At 41.0% G+C, this 21,364-nt stretch overlaps 1 protein-coding gene across 5 annotated transcripts in view; it reads left to right on the forward strand.

Annotated features, from left to right (window-relative positions):
- The window catches only part of HOOK3 (hook microtubule tethering protein 3), a 107,540-nt gene that overhangs the window by 67,188 nt on the left and 18,988 nt on the right, over positions 1-21,364 (forward strand). For 2 of the 5 annotated variants that reach the window (XM_075411395.1, XM_075411400.1), the window contains 8 exons: positions 4,229-4,339; positions 7,254-7,341; positions 7,883-7,952; positions 11,134-11,274; positions 13,453-13,540; positions 18,288-18,365; positions 19,094-19,128; positions 19,897-19,979. In XM_075411395.1, the coding sequence (XP_075267510.1) occupies positions 4,229-4,339; positions 7,254-7,341; positions 7,883-7,952; positions 11,134-11,274; positions 13,453-13,540; positions 18,288-18,365; positions 19,094-19,128; positions 19,897-19,979 (694 nt within the window). The remainder of the gene's footprint in view (positions 1-4,228; positions 4,340-7,253; positions 7,342-7,882; positions 7,953-11,133; positions 11,275-13,452; positions 13,541-18,287; positions 18,366-19,093; positions 19,129-19,896; positions 19,980-21,364) is intronic. The other 3 variants (XM_075411398.1, XM_075411396.1, XM_075411399.1) reach the window with 2 other exon arrangements.

Consider the following 21,364-nt stretch of genomic DNA (forward strand, 5'->3'; position numbering starts at 1 on the left):
AACTTCCTCTGCTTCAGTTTGTGCCCATTGCCCCTCGTCCTGTCGCTAGGCACAACTGAAGAGAGTCTGGCCCCATCCTCCTGACACCCACCCTTGAGATATTTATAAGCATTTATTAGGTCCCCTCGCAGCCTTCTCTTCTTCAGGCTGAACAAGCCCAGCTCCCTCAGCCTCTCCTCGTAGGAGAGATGCTCCAGTCCCCTCACCATCCTTGTAGCCCTCTGCTGGACTCTCTCCAGTAGCTCCTCATCTTTCTTGAACTGGGGAGCCCAGAACTGGACACAGTGCTCCAGATGGGGCCTCACTAGGGCAGTGTAGAGGGGAAGGAGAACCCCCCTCAACCTGCTGGCCGCACTCTGCTCAATGCATCCCAGGATCCCATTGGCCTTCTTGGCAACCAGGGCACACTGCTGGCTCATGGTTAACCTGTCGTCCACCAGGACACCCAGGTCGCTCTCCACAGAGCTGCTCTCCAGCAGGTCCACCCCAAGCCTGTACTGATGCATGGGGTTGTTCCTCTCTGTCTTATGTGACAGATGTGAGTTTTCTTCACCTAACCACAGTGCCTCAAAATGAACACACAGTGTGTTTGCCTTCAGTGTCTGTAAGGCTGGGCTCCTGTTGAGACCTGCCTGTGAATCATGAGCTGTCACAAAATTAATGTCTGGGAATTCTGGATTGTGCTATAAGAATTAAGCCGGGCATAATGATCCTGATGTTATGTCACTGCTGAGCACTAGTGTGCCCATGTAGTGAAATGTGTCTTGTTTGGTGGTGAAACTCTGGACCAGTTTGTCCAGAGAGGCAGTGGAAGCCCCATCCCTGGAAACATTCAAGGTCAGGTTGGACGGGGCTCTGAGCAACCTGGTCTAGTTGAAGCTATCCCTGCTTACTGCAGGGAGGTTGGACTAGATGGCCTCTAAAGGTCCCTTCCAACCCAAAGCATTCTGTGATTCTGTGGTGTGGGAAGGCAAATGTCCTTCCAGTCTTCAAAAAGGGCAAGAAGGAGGACCCAGGGAACTACAGGCCGGTCAGCCTCACCTCCATCCCGGGAAAGGTGATAGAGCAGCTTATCCTGGAGGTCATCAACAAACAAGTGGAGGAAAAGAAGGTTATCAGGAGTAGTCAGCATGGATTCACTAAGGGGAAATCATGCCTGACCAATCTGATAGCTTTCTATGATGACATGACTGGATGGGTAGATGAGGGGAGAGCCATGGATGTTGTCTACCTTGACTTCAGCAAGGCTTTCGACACAGTCTCCCATAACATCCTCCTAGGGAAGCTCAGGAAGTGTGGACTGGATGAGTGGTCGGTGAAGTGGATGGAGAACTGGCTGAATGGCAGAGCTCAGAGGGTTGTCGTCAGCGGCGCTGAGCCTAGTTGGAGGCTGGCAACAAGTGGTGTCCCCCAGGGGTCAGTACTGGGTCCAGTCTTGTTTAACTTCCTCATCAACGACCTGGATGAAGAGTTAGAATGTACCCTCAGCAAGTTTCCTGATGACACCAAACTGGGAGGAGTGGCAGGTACACCAGAAGGCTGTGCTGCCATTCAGCGTGACCTGGACAGGCTGGAAAGTTGGGCAGAGAGGAACCTGATGAGGTTCAACAAAGGCAAATGCAGGGTCCTGCACCTGGGGAGGAACAACCCCATGCATCAGTACAGGCTTGGGGTGGACCTGCTGGAGAGCAGCTCTGCAGAGAGGGACCTGGGTGTCCTGGTGGACGACAGGTTAACCATGAGCCAGCAGTGTGCTCTGGCTGCCAAGAAGGCCAATGGCATTCTGGGGTGCATTAGGAGGAGTGTGGCCAGCAGGTCGAGGGAGGTTCTCCTTCCCCTCTACTCTGCCCTAGTGAGGCCCCATCTGGAGTACTGTGTCCAGTTCTGGGCTCCCCAGTTCAAGAAAGATGAGGAGCTACTGGAGAGAGTCCAGCGGAGGGCTACAAGGATGGTGAGGGGACTGGAGCATCTCTCCTACGAGGAGAGGCTGAGGGAGCTGGGCTTGTTCAGCCTGAAGAAGAGAAGGCTGCAAGGGGACCTTATAAATGCTTACAAATATCTGAAGGGTGGGTGTCAGGAGGATGGGGCCAAGCTCTGTTCAGTGGTGCCCAGCGACAGGACACGGGGCAATGGGCACAAACTGAAGCACAGGAAGTTTCGTCTGAACATGAGGAAGAACTTCTTCCCTCTGAGGGTGACGGAGCCCTGGCAAGGGCTGCCCAGGGAGGTTGTGGAGTCTCCTTCTCTGGAGATATTCAAGACCTGCCTGGACAAGGTCCTCTACAGCCTCCTGTAGGTGACCCTGCTTCGTCAGGGGGGTTGGACTAGATGACCCACAGAGGTCCCTTCCAACCCCTACCATTCTGTGATTCTGTGAAGGATCCAACCCCACTCATGATGATTGCCATCAGATGAGTTATTTCTTTGGCTTAGAAGCTCTGGTGCTTAGTTCAAACTCCTGCAATGATCTGCAAGGAAATTGCATCTTCACCCCACCCAGCAGTTTCTGTGAGATGAGGTTAGTGGTGGTGTATTGCACTGGGAGATATAACAGCATTTATTTATTTAAGAGTTTTTGTTCACATTTCTGAAAGCAAGCACAAGCATTTTCTAAGAAACTTTTTATTGCAGCATAGAGAATTGAAAGGTGAAGATTCCAGGAATATTTTCTGTAATTTTAATTCAGCCCCTTTGTGCATGTGCATTCTGATATATTTTTAACAATATGTCTTGCTTTTCTTTGCTGTAAGATTGCTGCTTTATTCATTCTGCAAATCAGACAATGATCAGTAAATGTGATGGCATTTCATTTTTTTTTAATCTTCTGCATTAGCATGTAGCTGTATATCTTTTTATGCACTTCCAAGTCCTGATTCAAGACAAGTTATTTCCTTCTGTGTTTTTCTACATACCATTACCATAGCATGAGTGATTACAGATGTTAATGCATTTGTTTCCATTTGAGGTGAAAATGCATGTATTTTGCAAGTGGGGGCACAATCACAGGTGAAGGCCTGCATTTTTTTTTATATCTGCAGTCATTCTGGAAGCCCCAGTGTTGTATGTCGTATCTGAGAAATGAAATATTTTCGTATCTAACATTTTGATACAGTTTTTTTAATCTGATAATCTCTGAAATGGCAGGCCTGTGGTTTTTTCTGCAGCCTTTAATTTAAGAACAACAGCAAAGTCCTTCTCTAAAACTTAAGACTATGCAGATTTTTAGATCTGGTACTTACCTTGTTATAGCTGTACACACTGAAAACAAAAGGTAATTAGAACCACTAGGCAGTCTTAATGTAGGTATGGCTACTGCTTTGCTTCACAATTTAAGTTAATCACTTTCTCTGTAACCTAAAAGCCATTAAAAATGCTTTCTTATGAATTGCTTCAGAAGAAGCTGTACGTCTTTAGCTGAGTCTTCATTCAGCTTTTTGTTTGCAGGTTAGTCTTTATTCAGCTTACTTGTTTCCTTGCTCTCTGCATTAGGAGCTTTACTAATGTTCTGGGAATGAGCATTTGCTAGTAAAGGCTGAGAGTTTTGAAAAGGCAAGACTTCACTGATTTGCCTCCTGTTCAGTGATCGTTTCTGCTTGGCTTTCAGATTTCTGCTCATTTAATTTTAAAAGCTTTTCACTGATCTGTAGTTGAAAGTATACATGGAACTTTGTTAGTAATGTTTCCTTCTGAAGTAAAGAATACTATTCATGAGCCTGTGGCTGAATCTTCATGTTAGTGTATTAAAAATGATTAGGAAAATCTCAGGTTAAGAAACGTTACCTGACTGCATTAATTGGTGGTTGAATTCTGAGTGTGGTTTGTGAAATAGAGTTAACGAAAGGTGTAGATAATTTGCTTTCTTGAGAGGTTTTTCTTTTTCCTAGGCTTCTCAGAAAGTGGGAGGATTTTTCTGTGGTTCCTAAGCTCTTTGATCCATAGAACTATGGATGCATAGCTTTTTTCTGTAAACCATTCTTGGTCTTAAAATCTTGTTTTCAGATGTACCACCATTTTTGCTTCTTTTGCTTGTGCTACGACCTAATATTTGAATGCCATTGGTTTTGCTGAAACACTGAACTGATGAAAGCAGTTTTTAGTATGCCCTATAGGTAACTGTTTCACTTGTTTACAACGTGACTAGTGATGCATGGTGATTGGCTACTTTGTCTTGTATATTTTGTTTTCATATTACGATTTGCAGACAAATTATTGATTCTTGTTCTCACAGGCAGTTGAACTACAAAACAGGTTATCTGAAGAATCCAAGAAAGCTGATAAATTAGATTATGAATGCAAACGACTGAAAGAAAAAGTAGACAGCCTCCAAAAAGAAAAAGATGTAAGTGCCAAGGTGGTTATTTTTTGATAGTAGTGATAGCAACTTTGTGTCCTTTGTAACACAGAGATATGGTAATCATAGTTAGCCATTTACAGCAAGCTTTTTAAATTAGGAAGTCTTTTCAGTTAAAATTTTCTAATGTTTGTGTACAAGACCTGTTTTAAAACAAAGAACTGTACAGTATGGAATAAAGTGACTGTACAAAAATATATGCAACACATTTTTAAGAGGAAAAGCCTTCATATTTGGGATCTGAAGCTATTTCTCGGCCATTTACCACGAGAAGGTTAATAAACACCCAGGGTAATTGTAATGTGTTCTGAAAAACTATTTAAAGTAGGGTTTCTGCAGCATCATCCTAGAACTAAGCTCCTGTTGCATTTTTTCTAAAGCATTCTTTGAGGTGCCATCAGCAGGTTTCTCTTTGTGGAGTCATTGACTGCTGCAGCAAGAGGCTTAGGAGTCTTGTAGAGGGACATGTCCTTTGTGGCGATCTCACCTTTTGTAACAGTTCCATGTTGATCTATCTTGTACTGCCAACATGGAACACACAGAATGAATACCAGTCTATTCCCTTCCTCTGTCATTCGTTGCTAGTGATTCAGCAATTAATTGTTCTGTTGTCTCTTGTCAAGACTGATCCTTCAGACTTCTCTTTCACAGTATTGTTTCTCACCAGTTTATTTCGGCTTGTCTCTTAGGAATGTATACATAGGTGCCTCAGACTACCTCAAACCAAGGCCAGCATGTCGAGTTAGTAGTTTCTTAGGTTTGTTTTTAGTGTAAGTCCATCTAGCCATCAGTCAGAATCTCTGTAGGCTCTTCCGTCAATAGCCATATTTCCTGTCCCATGCTTTCCAAAAGCTCCAGACCCTGCACTTGAATAGCATTTGAGCTGAAAGTCTTCAGTTATTTTCTGTTCATAGGTCTTTGATTTCCATATTTTATTGAATTTTCAAACTACTGTGGACACTTGTCTTTGATATTGCTTCCGTCTGTCATTCAGTTCAGATTGGAATGCCCGTGCTGTATTTGTACTGTGCTTTGGCTTTCTTTCCTGCTCTTTATTTAAAGTTTATTTTTCCAGTTTTGTTATGTTTGACAATGGTAAGGTTGTGTCTGTGGCTTACCCATTGCTTGGTGGACCATTTCATTTTGCACAAAGGATCTGAATTGCAGGCCATTGTCATAGAGTTTTCTGTTTTACCCCCTGGCCAACAGCATTTTTTGGGGGCAGATATTGTTTTTCAATACATTCTTTTTAATGGATATGCATCTGTGAGAAGCAGATTACAGCTGAAATCTCTCAACATTTGAATTAGCGATTACCTGTTACCTAGTCTTTCTGTTCCCTATTGTCAGATACATATCAGTAACGTTGCCCACAACAGGTCACAAGCTACATAGCGGTATCTTGTCAGTTCTATTTTGGAAACAGTTACTGAGATTGATTTTGTCCTTGTCTTTATGTTATGGCAAAGTATGGTAGCTTGTTTGATATCTTCAGCTGTGTAGCTTGGAATTTTACCTCTGTTGTATTGTGTGATAAGTATTAAGATAATTTGATGAGCTGACTTTGTCTGCAGTGTACAAGTGAAGTCTTAGAGCTTTTTCTATTCATAAAAACGTTCTGGCATTTGATTAATCAACTTGGTGTTTTCTGACTGATGGTAGCAGACTGCAGAATCCTTGCTTTCAGAAGCCGAGTTCGAGCACTCCTATGTGTGGCACGTCCTCTATAGTATTTATGGTAAAACCAGTTTTTTCACCTCTGGGGTTTGTGAAATGACTTTCAGTGCTAACAGAATGTACACTTTATTCAGATTGTTTTGGCAGTTGTACCAGAGTTCATCTTGAGGATTCAGAAATACAGCAGAAGCCTCTGTCACACCTCACCAAAATGTTTTTTGCCAAAGTGATTCCAAGTCCTGGATCCATTTTAGGCTGAATATAAAATATATCTGAATCAAGCTGCTAGCAGGATGAAATAGCTGACACGACTCCATACCTACACAGAGCTAAGGTCTGTCCTGGACCTTTTAGTAATACTGGACATGCCTGATTCTGGAGCAAAATACAACTTGGATCTTTATATAGTTGCCATTTTCTCCTTTCATTTTTGAATCTTGGCAACCGTCTGGGCAAAAACTTGATGCTGCCTGTAGATTCTCATTTTTTGCCAAAAGGAGACTTGTGCCAAATTGGGAGAGTATTTGCTTGGTGCTGCTGAAGAGCGCATCTGTCTAGGTCCCAAGGTGGTCCAGTCGTGTTCTTCAGTTCTCTTTGGACTAAGCCTCAAACAACTCATTTTCTTCCATAGCTAAGATGCTGGTGAATAGAAAGGCCAGTTGACAAACAGGAGGAAGGGAATATGGAAGTGATGCTCACACTGTCACTGTTGAAAGACAAGTGAAATGAAGTTAATGCAGTTGGTTTGTTTTGTTGACTCTGTACTCACCTGCTTTTTATTTCACTCCTGGCTAAACCGTAGTTTCTTGGTGAGGGAAAAGTCTACGGCCTCTTAATTCACTTCCCTTTCCCCTGGAGTCAGACCCAGTAAAGGGAAAAGGAGGATGGCTGAGTGGCCCCAGTGTATGCTGTTTACTACATGGTACCAGAACTTTGTGTCACTAATATTTTGCTTTTGTAAGCTTACACCCTGATATTTTTATCCCAGTAAGTGTAATACAGAGCAGCAACCCTTCTCAAAAAAGCACTGTTCACATGGAATATATAATATTTATGTTTATTCTGTTATGAAACAGACTGAGATGCCTTAATTTGAATATCATGTCTAGAGTTGCAGTGAATTCTTTATGAAGTGTTGAAGGCTGTGCCTTTTGGCAACTTGTGTACAGTTAAAGATGGATTCGTAGCGCCAAGACTAATATTCATTCTCTTTCCCATTATTCAGAGATTAAGAACAGAAAGGGATTCTTTGAAAGAAACTATTGAAGAACTTAGATGTGTACAAGCTCAGGAGGGTCAACTCACCACTACAGGTAAAGGAAAAATAAGGAGATTAAATGTTCTTTTCTTTAGCACAGAACAAATGTAAGCTCTTCCAAGATCAGCAGTGAAAAGCTGCTTGAGCTGTTCATAACTTTGTAAGCATTTGAAAACTCCAAATGTTATTTCAGTCAATCAGAAATTCTAGTGCCCTCCCCAGGGTAATTTTTTTGTAGTGTATTTCTAATTTCTGTGTAGTTACATAATTTTCTTTAGATAGACACGGTTTTCTCATGATGTTTCGTGTGTTGCAGTTTGTTTCTGCATGTAATGTTGCACAGCTTTGTAGTTCTTAGCTAAGCTAATGAGCAGAAAATACACCACAAAATTACTTAGTCAGAATGAAGACAAATGTAATGATTATTCTCTAAATGCAATTGTGCTTGTCAGTCTCTCTTGTTATAGTCAGACTTTGTCATTTTCCATTATTTAGCATTACCCTAAAAATGTAAACTTATAGAGAATGTTTACTTCTGGTCTTTTAAAGAAATTAAGTGGTCTGCTTGCTAAATTTTTTTACTTTTCCTAACCCAGGATTGATGCCTCTGGGAACACAAGAGCCTTCAGACAGTTTAGCAGCAGAAATCATTACTCCTGAAATAAAGTAAGCTAATGTGTGCATTGTTTTACTAACCTTTAGAATGTACCCATAGATAATTAGTCAGTTCTCAGTGTTAGAAAGTTTGTACAATTAATGTTGTTTTTTTCTCTCCTTTTGGATTTCTGCACAACAGGAGGTGTTATGCTTAAGACAAAAATAGTTGACCTCTCTTGAGTTTGTGTTGTGCTCCAAAAAAAGGGAAAACAAAAAAACCCCTTTGTCTTCACATTGTGTGTCTTCTTTTCCTGCAGAGAATTCAAGTAACTGCAGCTTATACGTGCATTAACAGACGCAAGTGTTTGTAACAAGAATGTGTTGTTACGGGGGAAGGAAGAGTGGATTATAGATTCCATTTTGTATCATGGCAAATGTTTACACTCTGTTAAAAGGAAGAAGAGCAGTGGCAGAGCTGAAAATCATTCTATCTGAAGATGTTACAGGCTGTGTTTAGCCTTGCCCATGCTGAGTCAGAGCTGCCGCTCATTGGCAACTCCCTCTTTCCCGCTCGAAGGGGGGGGGGGGGGGAGGCGCTGAGGCTCGGGTCTCTTCTCTCTCTCGGCGCTTTTGCCGCCTCGCCGCTGCAGTTTTGCCACGGCAGAAAGGGTCCCTCGGCGTGAGCCTCCGCTCCAGGGCCCTTCATCTTCAGTGGCTTCCACATGGTGGGATGACTCAGACAACTGGATTGCTGCAATGGATGGCTGTGAACTCTTCAGAAGAGTCGCTTGGGAGGCAGTCCTGACAGGCAAAGCTGTCCAGGAAGGCTGGACATGCTTCAAGAAGAATCTTAAAGGTGCAGGAGCAGGCCGTCCCTGTGTGCCAGCAGGGAAAATATCTGGCGTGGCTGAACAGAGAGCTGTGGCTGTAACTAAGGAAAAAACAGAGTTTATGAACTTTGGAAGAGGGGCAAGCCACTCAGGAGGACTGCAAAGATGTCATGAGGTTATGCAAGGAGAAAATTAGAAGGGCCAGAGTTCAACTAGATCTTAATTTGGCTACTGCAGTTAAAGACAATAAAAAATGTTTCTATAAATACATTCACAACAAAAGGAGGGCTTAACAATCTCCATCCCTTATTGGATGCAGGAGAAGACATAGTGACAAAGGATGAGGAGAAAGCTGAGCTATTTAATACCTTCTTTGCCTCAGTCTTTAATACTAAGACTAGTTGCTTTCAGGGTACCCAGCTGCCTGAGCTGGAAGACAGGGACAGGGAGCGGAATGTGTCCCACATAATCCAAGCAGAAAACGTTAGCAACCTGCTATATCACTTAGACATACAGAAGTCTGTGTGACCAGATGTGATCCACCCAAGGGTACAGAGAGTTGGCTGTAGGGCTCACCTAGCCTCTTTCAATCGTTCATCTGTGGTCGTGGCTAACCAGAGAGGACCCGGTTAGCTGGAGGTTAGCAAATGTGATTCCCATCTACAAGAAGGGCCAGAAGGAGGATCCAGGGAACTACAGGCCTGTCAGTCTGACCTCGGTGCCGGGGAGGGTTATGGAGCAGATCATCTGGAGTGCTATCACGTGGCACACACAGGACAACCGGGTGATCAGGCCCAGTCAGCATGCCTTTATGAAAGGCAGGTCCTGCTTAACTAACCTTATCTCCTTCTATGACAAGGTGACCCATGTAGTGGAAGAGGGAAAGGCTGTGGATATTGTTTACCTGGACTTTAGTAAAGCCATTGACAACATTTCCTGCAGTATCGTCCTGGAGAAACTGGCTGCTCATGCTTGGACAAGCGTACTCTTAGCTGGGTAAAAAACTGGACAGCCGAGCCCAGAGAGTTGTGGTGAATGCAGTTAAATCCAGCTGGCAGCCAGTTGCAAGTGATCTTCCCTAGGGCTCAGTACTGGAGACAGTTCTTTTTAATGTCTTTATCAACAATTTGGATGAGGGGATCGAGTGCATCCTCAGTAAGTTTGCAAAGGACACCAAGTTGTGCAGGAGTGTTGATCTGCTTCAGGGTAGAAAGGCTCTACAGAGGAATCTGGACAGACTGAATCGATGGGCTAAGACCAATTGTATGAGATTCAGCAAGGCCAAGTGCTGGATCCTGCTCTTGGGTCACAACGACCCCATGCAGCGCTGCAGGCTTGGGGAGGAGTGGCTGGAAAGCTGTCCAGCAGAAAAAGACCTGCCATTGTTGGTCGACAGCCAGACGGATATGAGCCAGCACTGTGCCCAGGTGGCCAAGAAGGCAAACAGCATCCTGGCTTGTATCAGGAATAGTGTGGCCAGCAGGAGCAGGGAAGTGGTCGACCCCTGTACTTGGCACTGGTGAGGCCTCATGTCAAAAACTGTGTTTGGTTTGGGGACCCTCACTATAACAAAGACATTGAGGTGCTGGAGCATATCCAAAGAAGAGCAGTGAAGCTGGTGAAGGATCTAGAGCACAAGTGTTATGAAGAGCAGCTGAGGGAACTGGGTTGTTTATCCTGGAGAAAAAGAGGCTGAGAGGAGACCTTACTGCTTTCTACAGCTACCTGAGAGGAGGTTGTAGTGAGGTGGTGTTGGTCTCTTTTCCGAAGTACCAAGTGACAGGATGAGAGGAAATGTCCTCAAGTTGTGCCGGGGAGGTTTAGGTTGGATATTAGGAAAAATTTCTTCACCGAAAGGGTCATCAAGCACTGGAACAGGCTGCCTAGGGAAGTGGTTGAGTCGCCATCCCTGGAGATATTTCAGAGACCTGTAGATGTGGTGCCTAGCAACGTGGTTTTGTGGTGGACTTGGCAGCATTAGATTTGTGGTTGAGCTTGATGATCTTAAGGGATTTTTCCAACCTAAATGATTCTATGATTCTGTGAAAACAAACCAGCAAGGTAGAAGTGACTTGCCCAGCTTCATGCAGTAGTTCAGTGACAGCTGAGATTACAACCTTGCTTAACACTTGGCACCAAGCTTTGTATTCTCCACATGCTACCTAGAAATCTGTCCAGCTGTACTCTGAGATGTAATAGAGGCACTCAGGGAACTTGCTTGTTTTGTGCTTGCCACAACTACACCACCTTTACTCAAGTTTGTAGGTGGGGGTTTGAAGACACGATTGTTGTTTCGACTGTCTCCCTTAAGTAGGTAAAGATGATCTTTACATTATATTTACACCTCTTCTGGTAAACTGTTTTCTTCTTTATAGAGATTGGCATACTTTTTTCTACAAAAATGTATTTTACATGTTTAGGGAGAAACTCATTCGCCTTCAGCATGAGAACAAGATGTTAAAGTTGAACCAAGAAGGTTCTGACAATGAAAAGATCGCCTTGTTGCAGAGCCTTCTTGATGATGCAAACTTACGGAAGAATGAATTGGAGACAGAAAACAGGTAAGAAGTTTTGTCCTCTGTTTCAGTTGACTTATAACAATGCCATATACTTTTGACTGTACTGTGTCCAGTACTGGTGTCCCCAATACAAGAAAGACATGGACTTACTGGAATCAGTACAATCAAAGGCCACAAGGATGTGATTACAGGACTGCAGCATTTTTCACAGAAGGAGAGTCTGAGGGATAGAGACTGTGTAGCCTTGAAAAGAGAAGGCTCAGGGCGGATCTTATCAACGTTTATAAATATATGATGGGAGGGTCTAAAGGAGGTTGAGCTAGACTCTTCTCAGTGATGCCCAGTAACAGGGCAAGAGGCAGTGGGCGGAAGTTAAAACACATTGAATTTCATCTAGATGTAAGAACATACCTTTTTTTACTGGGAGGTTTGCTGAACACTGGAATACGTTGCCCAGAGAGGTTGTCTCAGTCCTTGGAGATATTTAAAACCCAACAGCACATGTTCCTGGGCAGCCTGCTCTAGCTGACCCTGCTAGATTAAGCCAGTCAGCATACAGACATCCATGGGACCAGGTAGCATGCATCTGAGCATGCTAAAGTAGCTGACTAATAATTGTTGTGGGGCTTCTTTCTTAAGCTTTGAATCTTCTCTATATCTAATCTTCTTCCCCAGCCACCCCCTTTGACTGGGGAAGGTTCCTGAAGCCTGGGAAAAGGTAAATACTGCACTCATCTTCAGGAAGGGCAAGAAAGAGAGTCCAGAGAACCACAGAGACTGGTCAGTCACAGCTCATTGTCTGGGAGTTTCACAAAGCAAGTCCATTTGGAATCTGTTTCCAGCCACATGAGGCACAAGAAAGTAACTAGGAAAGGCCAACATTAATTTATTCAGAGCAAGTCATACCTAAGTAATCCAGTTGTTTTTGATGATGAGATGACTGCCTATGTGAAGAAGGATGAAACAGTGGATAGTGCTTACCTTAACTTTAGCAAAGCCTTTGCCACAGTGTTCCATAGTATCCTTATGTTCAGAATGGTTAGGTACAGACTGAATAAGTGGACAAGAAAGGTGAGTGGAAAGTGGGTTGGACAGCTGGGCCTGAAGCGTTATCGTCAGTGGTACAAATTCCAACTGGCAACCAGTTCCTCAGGCGTCAATACCGATGTGTTTATCACCTTTATTAACAGCTTGACTGGTGGGAGGGACTATACTCTCAGCAAGTTTGAGTATGGTACCGCACTGGGAGGAGTGATTGATGTGCTGGAAGGGAAAGCTGTTATTCAGAGGGGCTCATCAGTCCACAGAAGTGAGCTGATGGGAGCCCTGTCCTTGGCTGGGAGGAGCCTGGCAATGCTGGCTGGGACCAGTAGGCTGGGGAGCAGCTCTTCTGCAAAAGCCCTGGGGTCCCAGTAGGCAGCAAAGACGGGTGTGTCAGCTGGGGACCTTGCAGATGACTGTGACCTGGACTGTCCTCACTGGGGTACAGGCAGGCAGTCTGGGAAAATGATCCTTACCTCTCATCAGTACTTACGAGATCCACTCTGGACATAGCATATAATTTTGAATTTCTCAGTACAAGAAAGACATGGATGTACAGGAGTGCAGCAGACTCCCTAAGGTGAGGGATGCTGGAGCACGTGAAATGTGCGGTAAGACTGAGAACTGGGTTTGTTCAGGCCAAAGAAAAGGTGACATAGAGGAGACAATATGTGATCTACACCTGCCTGATGGAACGGTGTCAAGAAGACAGAGATGAGACAGTGGAAGTATAAGAGGCAACAGACATAATATGGAGTATGGGGAAATTCTGACTAAAGACAAGGAAGAAAACATTCCCAGAAGAAATTTCTGACCTCTAGAAGAGAGACCCAAAGATATTGTCAGACTTCCGTCCTTAAAGGTGTCCAGACGGTATAAAACCAGTAAGCTAGTAGCTCTCACACAGTAAAACTGTTAGATACTCTTGTTTCAGGTATATAGAAATGATTTCTTAATACATGCATTTATGTTGTCTTGGAAGAGTATCATAATGTTCTGATGACTACAGGCCATAATCTCTGGAACAGCTGTATGCTCTAACTATTGTAAATTTTCTATGAATAAAATAGAATGTTGCATCTCATGTGTAGATGACGTGAAAACACTGGACACTAAAAATCTCAGACTTCCTACTGGAGTTTTGTTTTTTTCTGAAAAACAGTATAATCTCTTTCCTAGATTGGTAAATCAGAGACTTCTAGAAGTGCAGTCCCAGGTTGAAGAACTACAAAAATCTTTGCAGGATCAAGGTTCAAAAGCTGAAGATGTAAGTAGAAATGTACAGCAGACTTATATGGAAGTTGTTACCCTTTTCAAAACTTTCAACTTTTTGTAAAAAAATATGTAAAAGAAATACACAAGTGGAGATTTCTGATAGTTTTCCGTATTTACTCATATGGTCTTATCACTAAAATTGTGCATCTGTAAACAGGATGTAAGACGTAGTAAGACATTTGTGTAGAAAAGAAAATCATCCTGTGTAGAGGAGGTGTCAGATATGTTCTATTTGATTAATTGTGTCTGTTCCAGTAGTAAACTTAGTGTTTAAATTATTGAATCAGAATAGAGAGTTTTGCAGGGAATTAAAGGACTAATAATTCTTCATGTCAATAAAGTATCTGAAGTTATTTTTTGTTTAGTTTTCTGAATGAAAGCTAAGGCCTTTCCTGCCAGTGGAAGCTCTGTAATTGTGGATTCAAATGTATCTTCGTAATATAAGAAGCCAGCCAGAACAAAACTGAAGAAAAAAGTCAAATAATTAGGCCCGTAATGTAATGCAGCATTTTCTGTTTCTGTATGCGGGGTTAATTTTATTTTTAATGTAAGAATACACATTGTGACAGAGTTAGTGTGGAAAACAACTTTCAGTCTTCCACTCAAAAATTGTTTGCTATCTCCTGCATTTGAGAGAAAAAGCTCTAGAACTTTCTTGAAAGCAGTGATTTGCAGGACTGTACATGCACAGTGTGTGCTACAATCTCAGTGTATTGTGTTGCTTTGTTTTTGTGGGTTTGTTTTAACTGATTTATATAAAACAGTAGAAGTATTTACTAGCTGTTTATTTTCATTTAAGAATGTGTTTAATTTAGCTTATCCTTTTAATTTTCAGAATAAACTGTGTGAAAGTAAACCACATAGTCGGGTTTAAATAAGATTATTTTCCTAAGTAACTTAGAATGCATTTTAGAATACATTTTAAAGCAAGTCCATGCTATTATGTGATTCTGAGATACTCTTTGTTGTCTTGATTATTGGCCAAAATCAGATTTTACAGGGTGAAAAAGAATATGAAAAAATTATTCTCGGATATGGAGTATTGTAAATGAACCCTGTCTAACTGAATTCAGCTTTATTTACTGAAATTTTTTATTTCGTCTCTTTTTGAGGGTCTGGTTTGGACAGTAATTTAGGACATGTCTGCAGCTCAGTTACAGGACTGGTTGCAGCCTGTGTAGGCATCATCTGAGGTGCTTCTGTTAACAGCAGAACACCACCGTCACAACACCATGGTACAGCCTACTGTGTGTATCCGGCAGTCCTTGTCAAAGCGGAGCTTGCAAGTTCATGGTGCAGTTGCTGCATTTCATGGCTTCTGTGTAGGTCTGGCCATGCTGGTGGTGATTTATAGGCACTGGTCTCATGGCTTGTTTTGCTGAGTTCGGTGTGTAGGACTTTGTTTACTCTTAAAGAAGCAAAAGAGAGAGTGTAGACTCAGAGTGTTGAGGCTGCAAGAATCTCTGAAAGTGTGGACGTCTCATCCAATCTCCAATGCAAAGCAGAGCAAACCTCAGTTAAACCCGGCTGCTCAAGTAGATGGAAGTTGTGTTGGGACCATCTGAGTTGTCCTTAAGATATCCGTACAAAAAGAGGGATTCTTCAGAAGCATAATAAAAAGAATAAGGAGAGACATGGCATACAGTTCACCAATGCATCATTTTTAACATGTTTGCTCTGTTTTTCACTACTTTTCTGCAGCAATGCACTGGAATCCATATTTTTGCATATTTTGCTGTAAATATGCTCAACCCAGAAAACTGAAGATCCCATTCCATTTGTGTTCAGTCCACAAATGTATGATGAGGGCTTGATTGGGGTTTTTTTTGTTTTGTTTGTTTTCGAAGTTGAGGCAATTTTTAGGCTTACTCCAAAAGTAGTAAAAGCACTATCCTAACCCAGACAAGTATCATTGCAATGATACGTGCTGCTTGCCGAGGTCCACATGGGGAAGCAGTTTTGATTTCATATGGAAGTGCAGTGGAAGGCATGGGATGTTAGGAAGATCCTAACAGTGCCATTAGGCTTGTAACAGGCACTGACACATCCTGTTGGGATGCATGATGAGTCCATCCTGGCTGTTGCCTTGCTAGCCACGGGAAGGCCTGCTTATCCCAGTCCAGACTACAGGATCAACTCAGACATGCCTAGTGTGGTCAGAGTACCAGGTTTGATTTATTGTCCTCCAGAATGCAATGGTCATGTGTAGAACTGCTCAGCACCTACCCTGAACACCTTTGACTGCATAATTTGCATGCCTTATTATCACTCTCTTTTGTCATCCTTGTTGTCCCTTCGTCTGCCGTAATCCCTTCCTATAAAAACAACCTGCCTGTAGTTACTTCTACTCCACTGGACCTAGTCTTGCTAAATACATACCAAATCTGACATTTCTCATACGGTTACATACGCAATCTTGGCCTGATGTGCTGTCACTGATATAGTTACTAAGTCCTCCTGACTTGGCACCTCCCTAAAGGGTCCCCAGAACTCTGTTATCTGTTCAGTTACCTGTGAAGTTCAGCCTTTTGCTCATTTGGTGAAACACAGGAATAGGTTGCCCAGAGAGGTGGTGGATACCCAGTCCCTGGAAGCATTGAAGGTCAGATTGGACGGGGCTCTGAGCAACCTGATCAAGTTGAAGATGTCCCTGCTCACTGCAGGAGGGTTGGACTAGACGATCTTCGAAGGTCCCTTCCAACCCAAGCTATTCTGTGATTCTATGATTACTCTTAGTGTTTGTGAAATCTGACCATCCCTCATGGTGCTATTTATAACTTTTGTCATCTTCTCACAGCATTACCAGTCTCTTCAAGCAAGTTTCTCAAGTCACGTGCCATAGTTTCCCTCACCCTGCTAAGTGAGCTTAACCTCCAGCCAGAACCTAGCCATCTGACTGTGGCCTTAACGTGCAGAATAAAACCAAACTTTGTCCTCAAAAAGGGGACAGACCTGCTCCTTTGACTTGTTTATGCATGAAAGAAATTTCCAGCAAAAAGAGTTTATTTCTGTAGGCTTTTTGATGTAAAAGAAAGATAGCAATGAAATACTGGGGAGGATACCTGTTTTCTAAACCCACACCATAATAAGTATATTTTCCTGGTGTTTTCGAAGTGGAACTTGTTAGCAGTGAAGGAAAAAGCAATACAGTGAGTGTGCATTTGCTGATTTTTACAGTCTTGTTGTAGAAATGTTCTTCTGTTGGGAACAGATAAAATGTTTGAATGAAATTAAGTCTAAAACTAGGTCAAAATTAGATAAAGCTGTTTTTTTTCCGTTGGGATTTTTTCTGAGAGACTGGTCTTCCTACGAGAAAACAACAATTATAGTAAAAACTTGTTAGGAGCAGAGAATTTGGATATGTGGCTTTGAAGCTGCCCAAGACTTCAAAAAAAAGATAGTAGCGTTTGCCCATTTTTAAGAGTAATACATTTAAAGTTATCTGCCTTCTTACAAGTATATACAGGATCTTTGCATGGCTAAAATTGCACACTTTACCTTTTATCCTTTTTTCTAGTCTTCTGTCTTGGGTAAATTACTCTGGGTAAACTCAGTCCAGCTGCTTTTAATTGTGTGTGCCATTTATCATTGTTAATTTCTTGCTTGTGAGAACATAGGATCTGTCTAGATGGGAGAGCGGTTACGCCCACAATAATGCTGGCACTATGCGAATAATATATACGAAAATATGCCAGTGGAATCAATGTTGACAAGTAGTTGTGTCTGTTCCAAGCTAAACCCAAGTGCAATATAAGGATTTGAATAGAAAAGTTGAGTTCAGTTTTTGTTTTCTTACCTTAGAAAAAAGAGCACTGATGCCAACTTTCCTCTGTCTTATCCAAAGCAACCAATAGTCCCCTAAATGGTCGCACATAAGTGATGGTGCCAGTTCAAATGCTTTGTGACCAAGAAAGATGCATACAAACATTTATTGTTATGGAAAAGGTGGTGTTGCTGCAGTTGTTTAGAGGACTGGAAAAGAAAAAAGTCAAAAGGTCAAAACCTTAGCTGCTACAAATTTCTGACTCTAAAGTCAGTAGAGCCATGCTGGCTTGTTTTAACAGGTGCAATAAGGAAATCCAACTTTGAAATCGTGAGAAACCATGTTCCAGGAGTGTGATCACAGACAATATTTTGAAGTATTTACACTGTAACAAAGCTAAAAGTTTTTTGCAGTGAACGCAGTAATTGTCTCTGTTGGCCAGGTGTCTAAACCTTTGTTGAAAAGCCATTGGAGGAAAAGCAATGGAGTAATTTTGTTGGTTTTATCTTACATTTTGATGGCATTGTGGACCGTGAGTCACATGCTAGACCTCCAATGTGATTGGTGCTGGATAAATACAAACCAAAAAGGCAGTTTCTGATATAAATATTGTACGTTTGTCTTGTACTCAGTCAGTGTGGCAGTAACACAATTTAGAATCACACCACAAAAACACATACATCTCTTAATTTTGGTCGTAGCCCAATAGGCTGCATATTTTCTCCTGTTTTGTTACTTGTATGATTTTTGTTCTACAATGACTTTCCAAACCAGCAGTTGCTCTTCTTTTGAATTTCTGGTTTAAATGCAATGATTTACAAGTGCTTCTTTAGTATTTTTATTTTTTTATTTTTAGTGGTAATTTTTAGAAGATGTTGCAGGATGAAACTGCTGGTGAGAACAGAGGAGAGAAATGTGCATGCGTAAAAAAAAAATGCATAGCTTTAACTTTTTATGTTCATGACTTTCTAAATAGTTTCTTCTGTTGGCTGCTGTTTTGCTTTATACTAATGTCATCTCTGTTTCTTGGCATGGGCTTCTGCTCAAGGCTATTGTGAGTATGGCTTTCTATTTACTTAACACTACTTTCAGTTTATAGACGTTCATTGAGTTTATCTTTTTGAAAGATACTCACTGTGTATGAAGTGAGTTTAAAATTAAAATAAAATTTACTTTCAAGCTTTTATTGAAAGAGCTTATGTAATGTGATTTAACCAGAAAGTGGAACACTGTAAGTTGTATGATATTTTTTATGTGTCTGTAATCAATAATGAGGAGAAACAGAAAAAGGGTAAAATTTCTGCTAGACTCCAGTCAGAAACAGTCTACTCTTTCTAGATACTGTGAGGACAGGAATTTACTTGAACTAATTTGCTACTTGTCTTCATGCAAATTGCATTGCAATATTGGCAGGGCAGCTTGTGTAGCAAATTTTGCTGCACTTTCCAATTTTAGATTAATTTATTAAGTCCAATTACAGAAGTACTGAATAAATTAAAACAACTGCCATAGAATTTTGTCATTTATGGATCTGTTTTTATTGATCTAGTTCCTGGGAAAATATTTGTAAAGTTATAAAGCACTCATTTCAGGAAAGTCACACAGCTGTGGGGGGAAGGGTTGCTACCACAGAGGATGGCTTTACAGTTTGATCTAAAAATGAGTGAAGTAAAAAGTTGGATTTTGGTTAAAATGTCAAAATTATATGTTTTAAAATAATTTTGAAATTATTTTAAAGCTCAAAAATGTATTTAAGTAAAACATTTAAACTTTCTATTTTAGTCAATTCTTCTGAAAAAGAAACTTGAAGAACATCTGTAAGTGTTTTGTTTGCCTATTTTGCTTGCCATTTGAAATGTGTTTTCCATATGATGAGGAAGGCAGACAGTCATTAATCACACATCTTGAAAATATACAAGAGAAATTAGATAACGCAGGAATGTTTGGGAATCTGCTGTACAGATAATATTTTCATCTCATAGAAAACGTATGTGAAAGCAAGAAGAGTGATAAAGGAATCATGATTTTGTGGTGGTTAGAAAACTTTACTTAACATTGTGTAAATTTTTACTCAAGAAGAGTAAGTAATTTTGTCATGAGGAAAAGCATGTTAGTGTAAACAAAATTAATTTGTTTATTTTTTTGGTAACATTTTAAGAAGTGTTATCATTTTGTTCTGCTATTTCTGCACCCCTTTACTTCCCTGAAATGCAAAGAGCTGTTTGCTTGTTGACTGACTTGCAAAAAAAAAAAAAAAGTAGTTTCTATTGCCTTTGGTTTTAGCTGTTCTTTCTCAGTGTAATCTCAATTACAAGTATTCATTTTAGGCATGCATATGTTCTAAATTAAGTTTATAATTACTGAAAATGAAGCTATTTATTGCAGTTCTTTATACACCGTAATGTTTTTCAGCTTACTTAGCAAATATTTCCACAATGACATTGTCATTTGTCTTCATGCCTCACAGCAAAAATCAGTCAGGTTCTCAGAAATGCATCTCTGAGGATTTTTTGTATTGCTTAGTGTTCATTCAAGCCCAGTAATAATACTGGGAAAACAATATGTGCTTTTATGGTTTGTAACAGTGAGAAGCTCCATGAAGCTAACAATGAGCTGCAGAAAAAACGAGCCATTATTGAAGATTTGGAACCAAGATGCAATAATAGTTGTGAGTTACCTGTGCAGTCCATTTCTTCTCTTTGTAAAGTATTTCATGTGCAAGGTCTTTTATTACAATACCTATAGCAGATGCAAGATGAACAATATGTACATTTTAAATGGCAGTGATATGCATGTTGTTAATTTCTCTGGAAGCTGTGGTGACCAAAAACATGCTTCTAACACTTGAAATTCAGGGGATCACATTTCAGAGACCACTGTAGTAAAGAAATTACAATGGCCATAGAAATTCTGACTCTTTGTCATACCTGTCACTGAAGCTCAGCTGTTCAGAGCTGTTATGTCTTCTAAGACCCTAATTTAGGAGATCCTTGCTGCCATCACCAGGTGATTTTTACTCCCAACATATATTCATTTAGTGTGTTTTCAGAACTGTGTTGTAATTTGAGAAAGTTTTCGGACACTGGTCGAAGAGAATGTAGTATGTGTGTCGTATTGCTCGAATGGTACCCAGAACCCACCATCCAGTTGTTTTCAGTGCATTAATACTACTTTTTCCTGAGAAGTACTGAAGGAGGTAGATTGGGTTTTTTTAAGGCCTACTTATTATAGAACAAGGTAAAAGATTGCAACCAATGGCAGCTTTTCTGGTTTGTGACAAAGTGATTTTATTCATAAAGAGATCAAGGAAGATAGAAATGTCATTTCAGTATTCATTACATATATTCTGTATCCGAAAAAAAAATTTCTTTTGTGTTGAGCTAAAACTGCAGAATATGTTACAAATTCCACATCTCTGGAAATGATAGAACACTTGGAAATGAAGTTCAGGGACTTCATGGGTAGCTGATAAAGACATAATGCTGTTGTACTTGATAAGCTTCAGTGCGAGTGTAATAGCAGTTTTCTGACTCGCTAGCTTCTAAACATTAGGGCATACTGAGGCTTCTGTAGTTAGTTTACTGAAATTACAAGTTGCTTTTTAAAAAATCTAGGTCTGAAGTTCTGTCTTGGTAAAATAAAAGTAGATGTACCTTCTTCCTTTCTTTCCACGCTTAGGAAATGTGTATGAATTATTTTTTCAGATTCTTTTAACTGTCCTGGATGTGTCCAAAATGCTTTGGCATTGTACAAGAATCATGGCACATTTTGAAAAATGAATTCTTGCCATCTTGGAGACCGTCTGCTATTGGTCCTCTCACTGGTCAATGAAAATCTTACTTGGTTCTGTCACCAGCTTAGTGTTTTGCAAGTGCTTAGGGAGAAAGCTGTAGGAAAAACATGAAAAAAACATTTCAGAATGAGGCTGCAAAACAGATGGAGTGAGGGTTGCCAATTATCTAACATTGTCCAACAACCAGATGTCAATGTTACATGCTATTTGATCCAGGATGATGCACTTGATTTTCTCTTTTCCTGAGATTGAAGAGGAAG

This window comes from Opisthocomus hoazin, chromosome Z (assembly GCF_030867145.1).
Source record: "Opisthocomus hoazin isolate bOpiHoa1 chromosome Z, bOpiHoa1.hap1, whole genome shotgun sequence".
Taxonomy (NCBI): Eukaryota; Metazoa; Chordata; class Aves; order Opisthocomiformes; family Opisthocomidae; genus Opisthocomus; species Opisthocomus hoazin.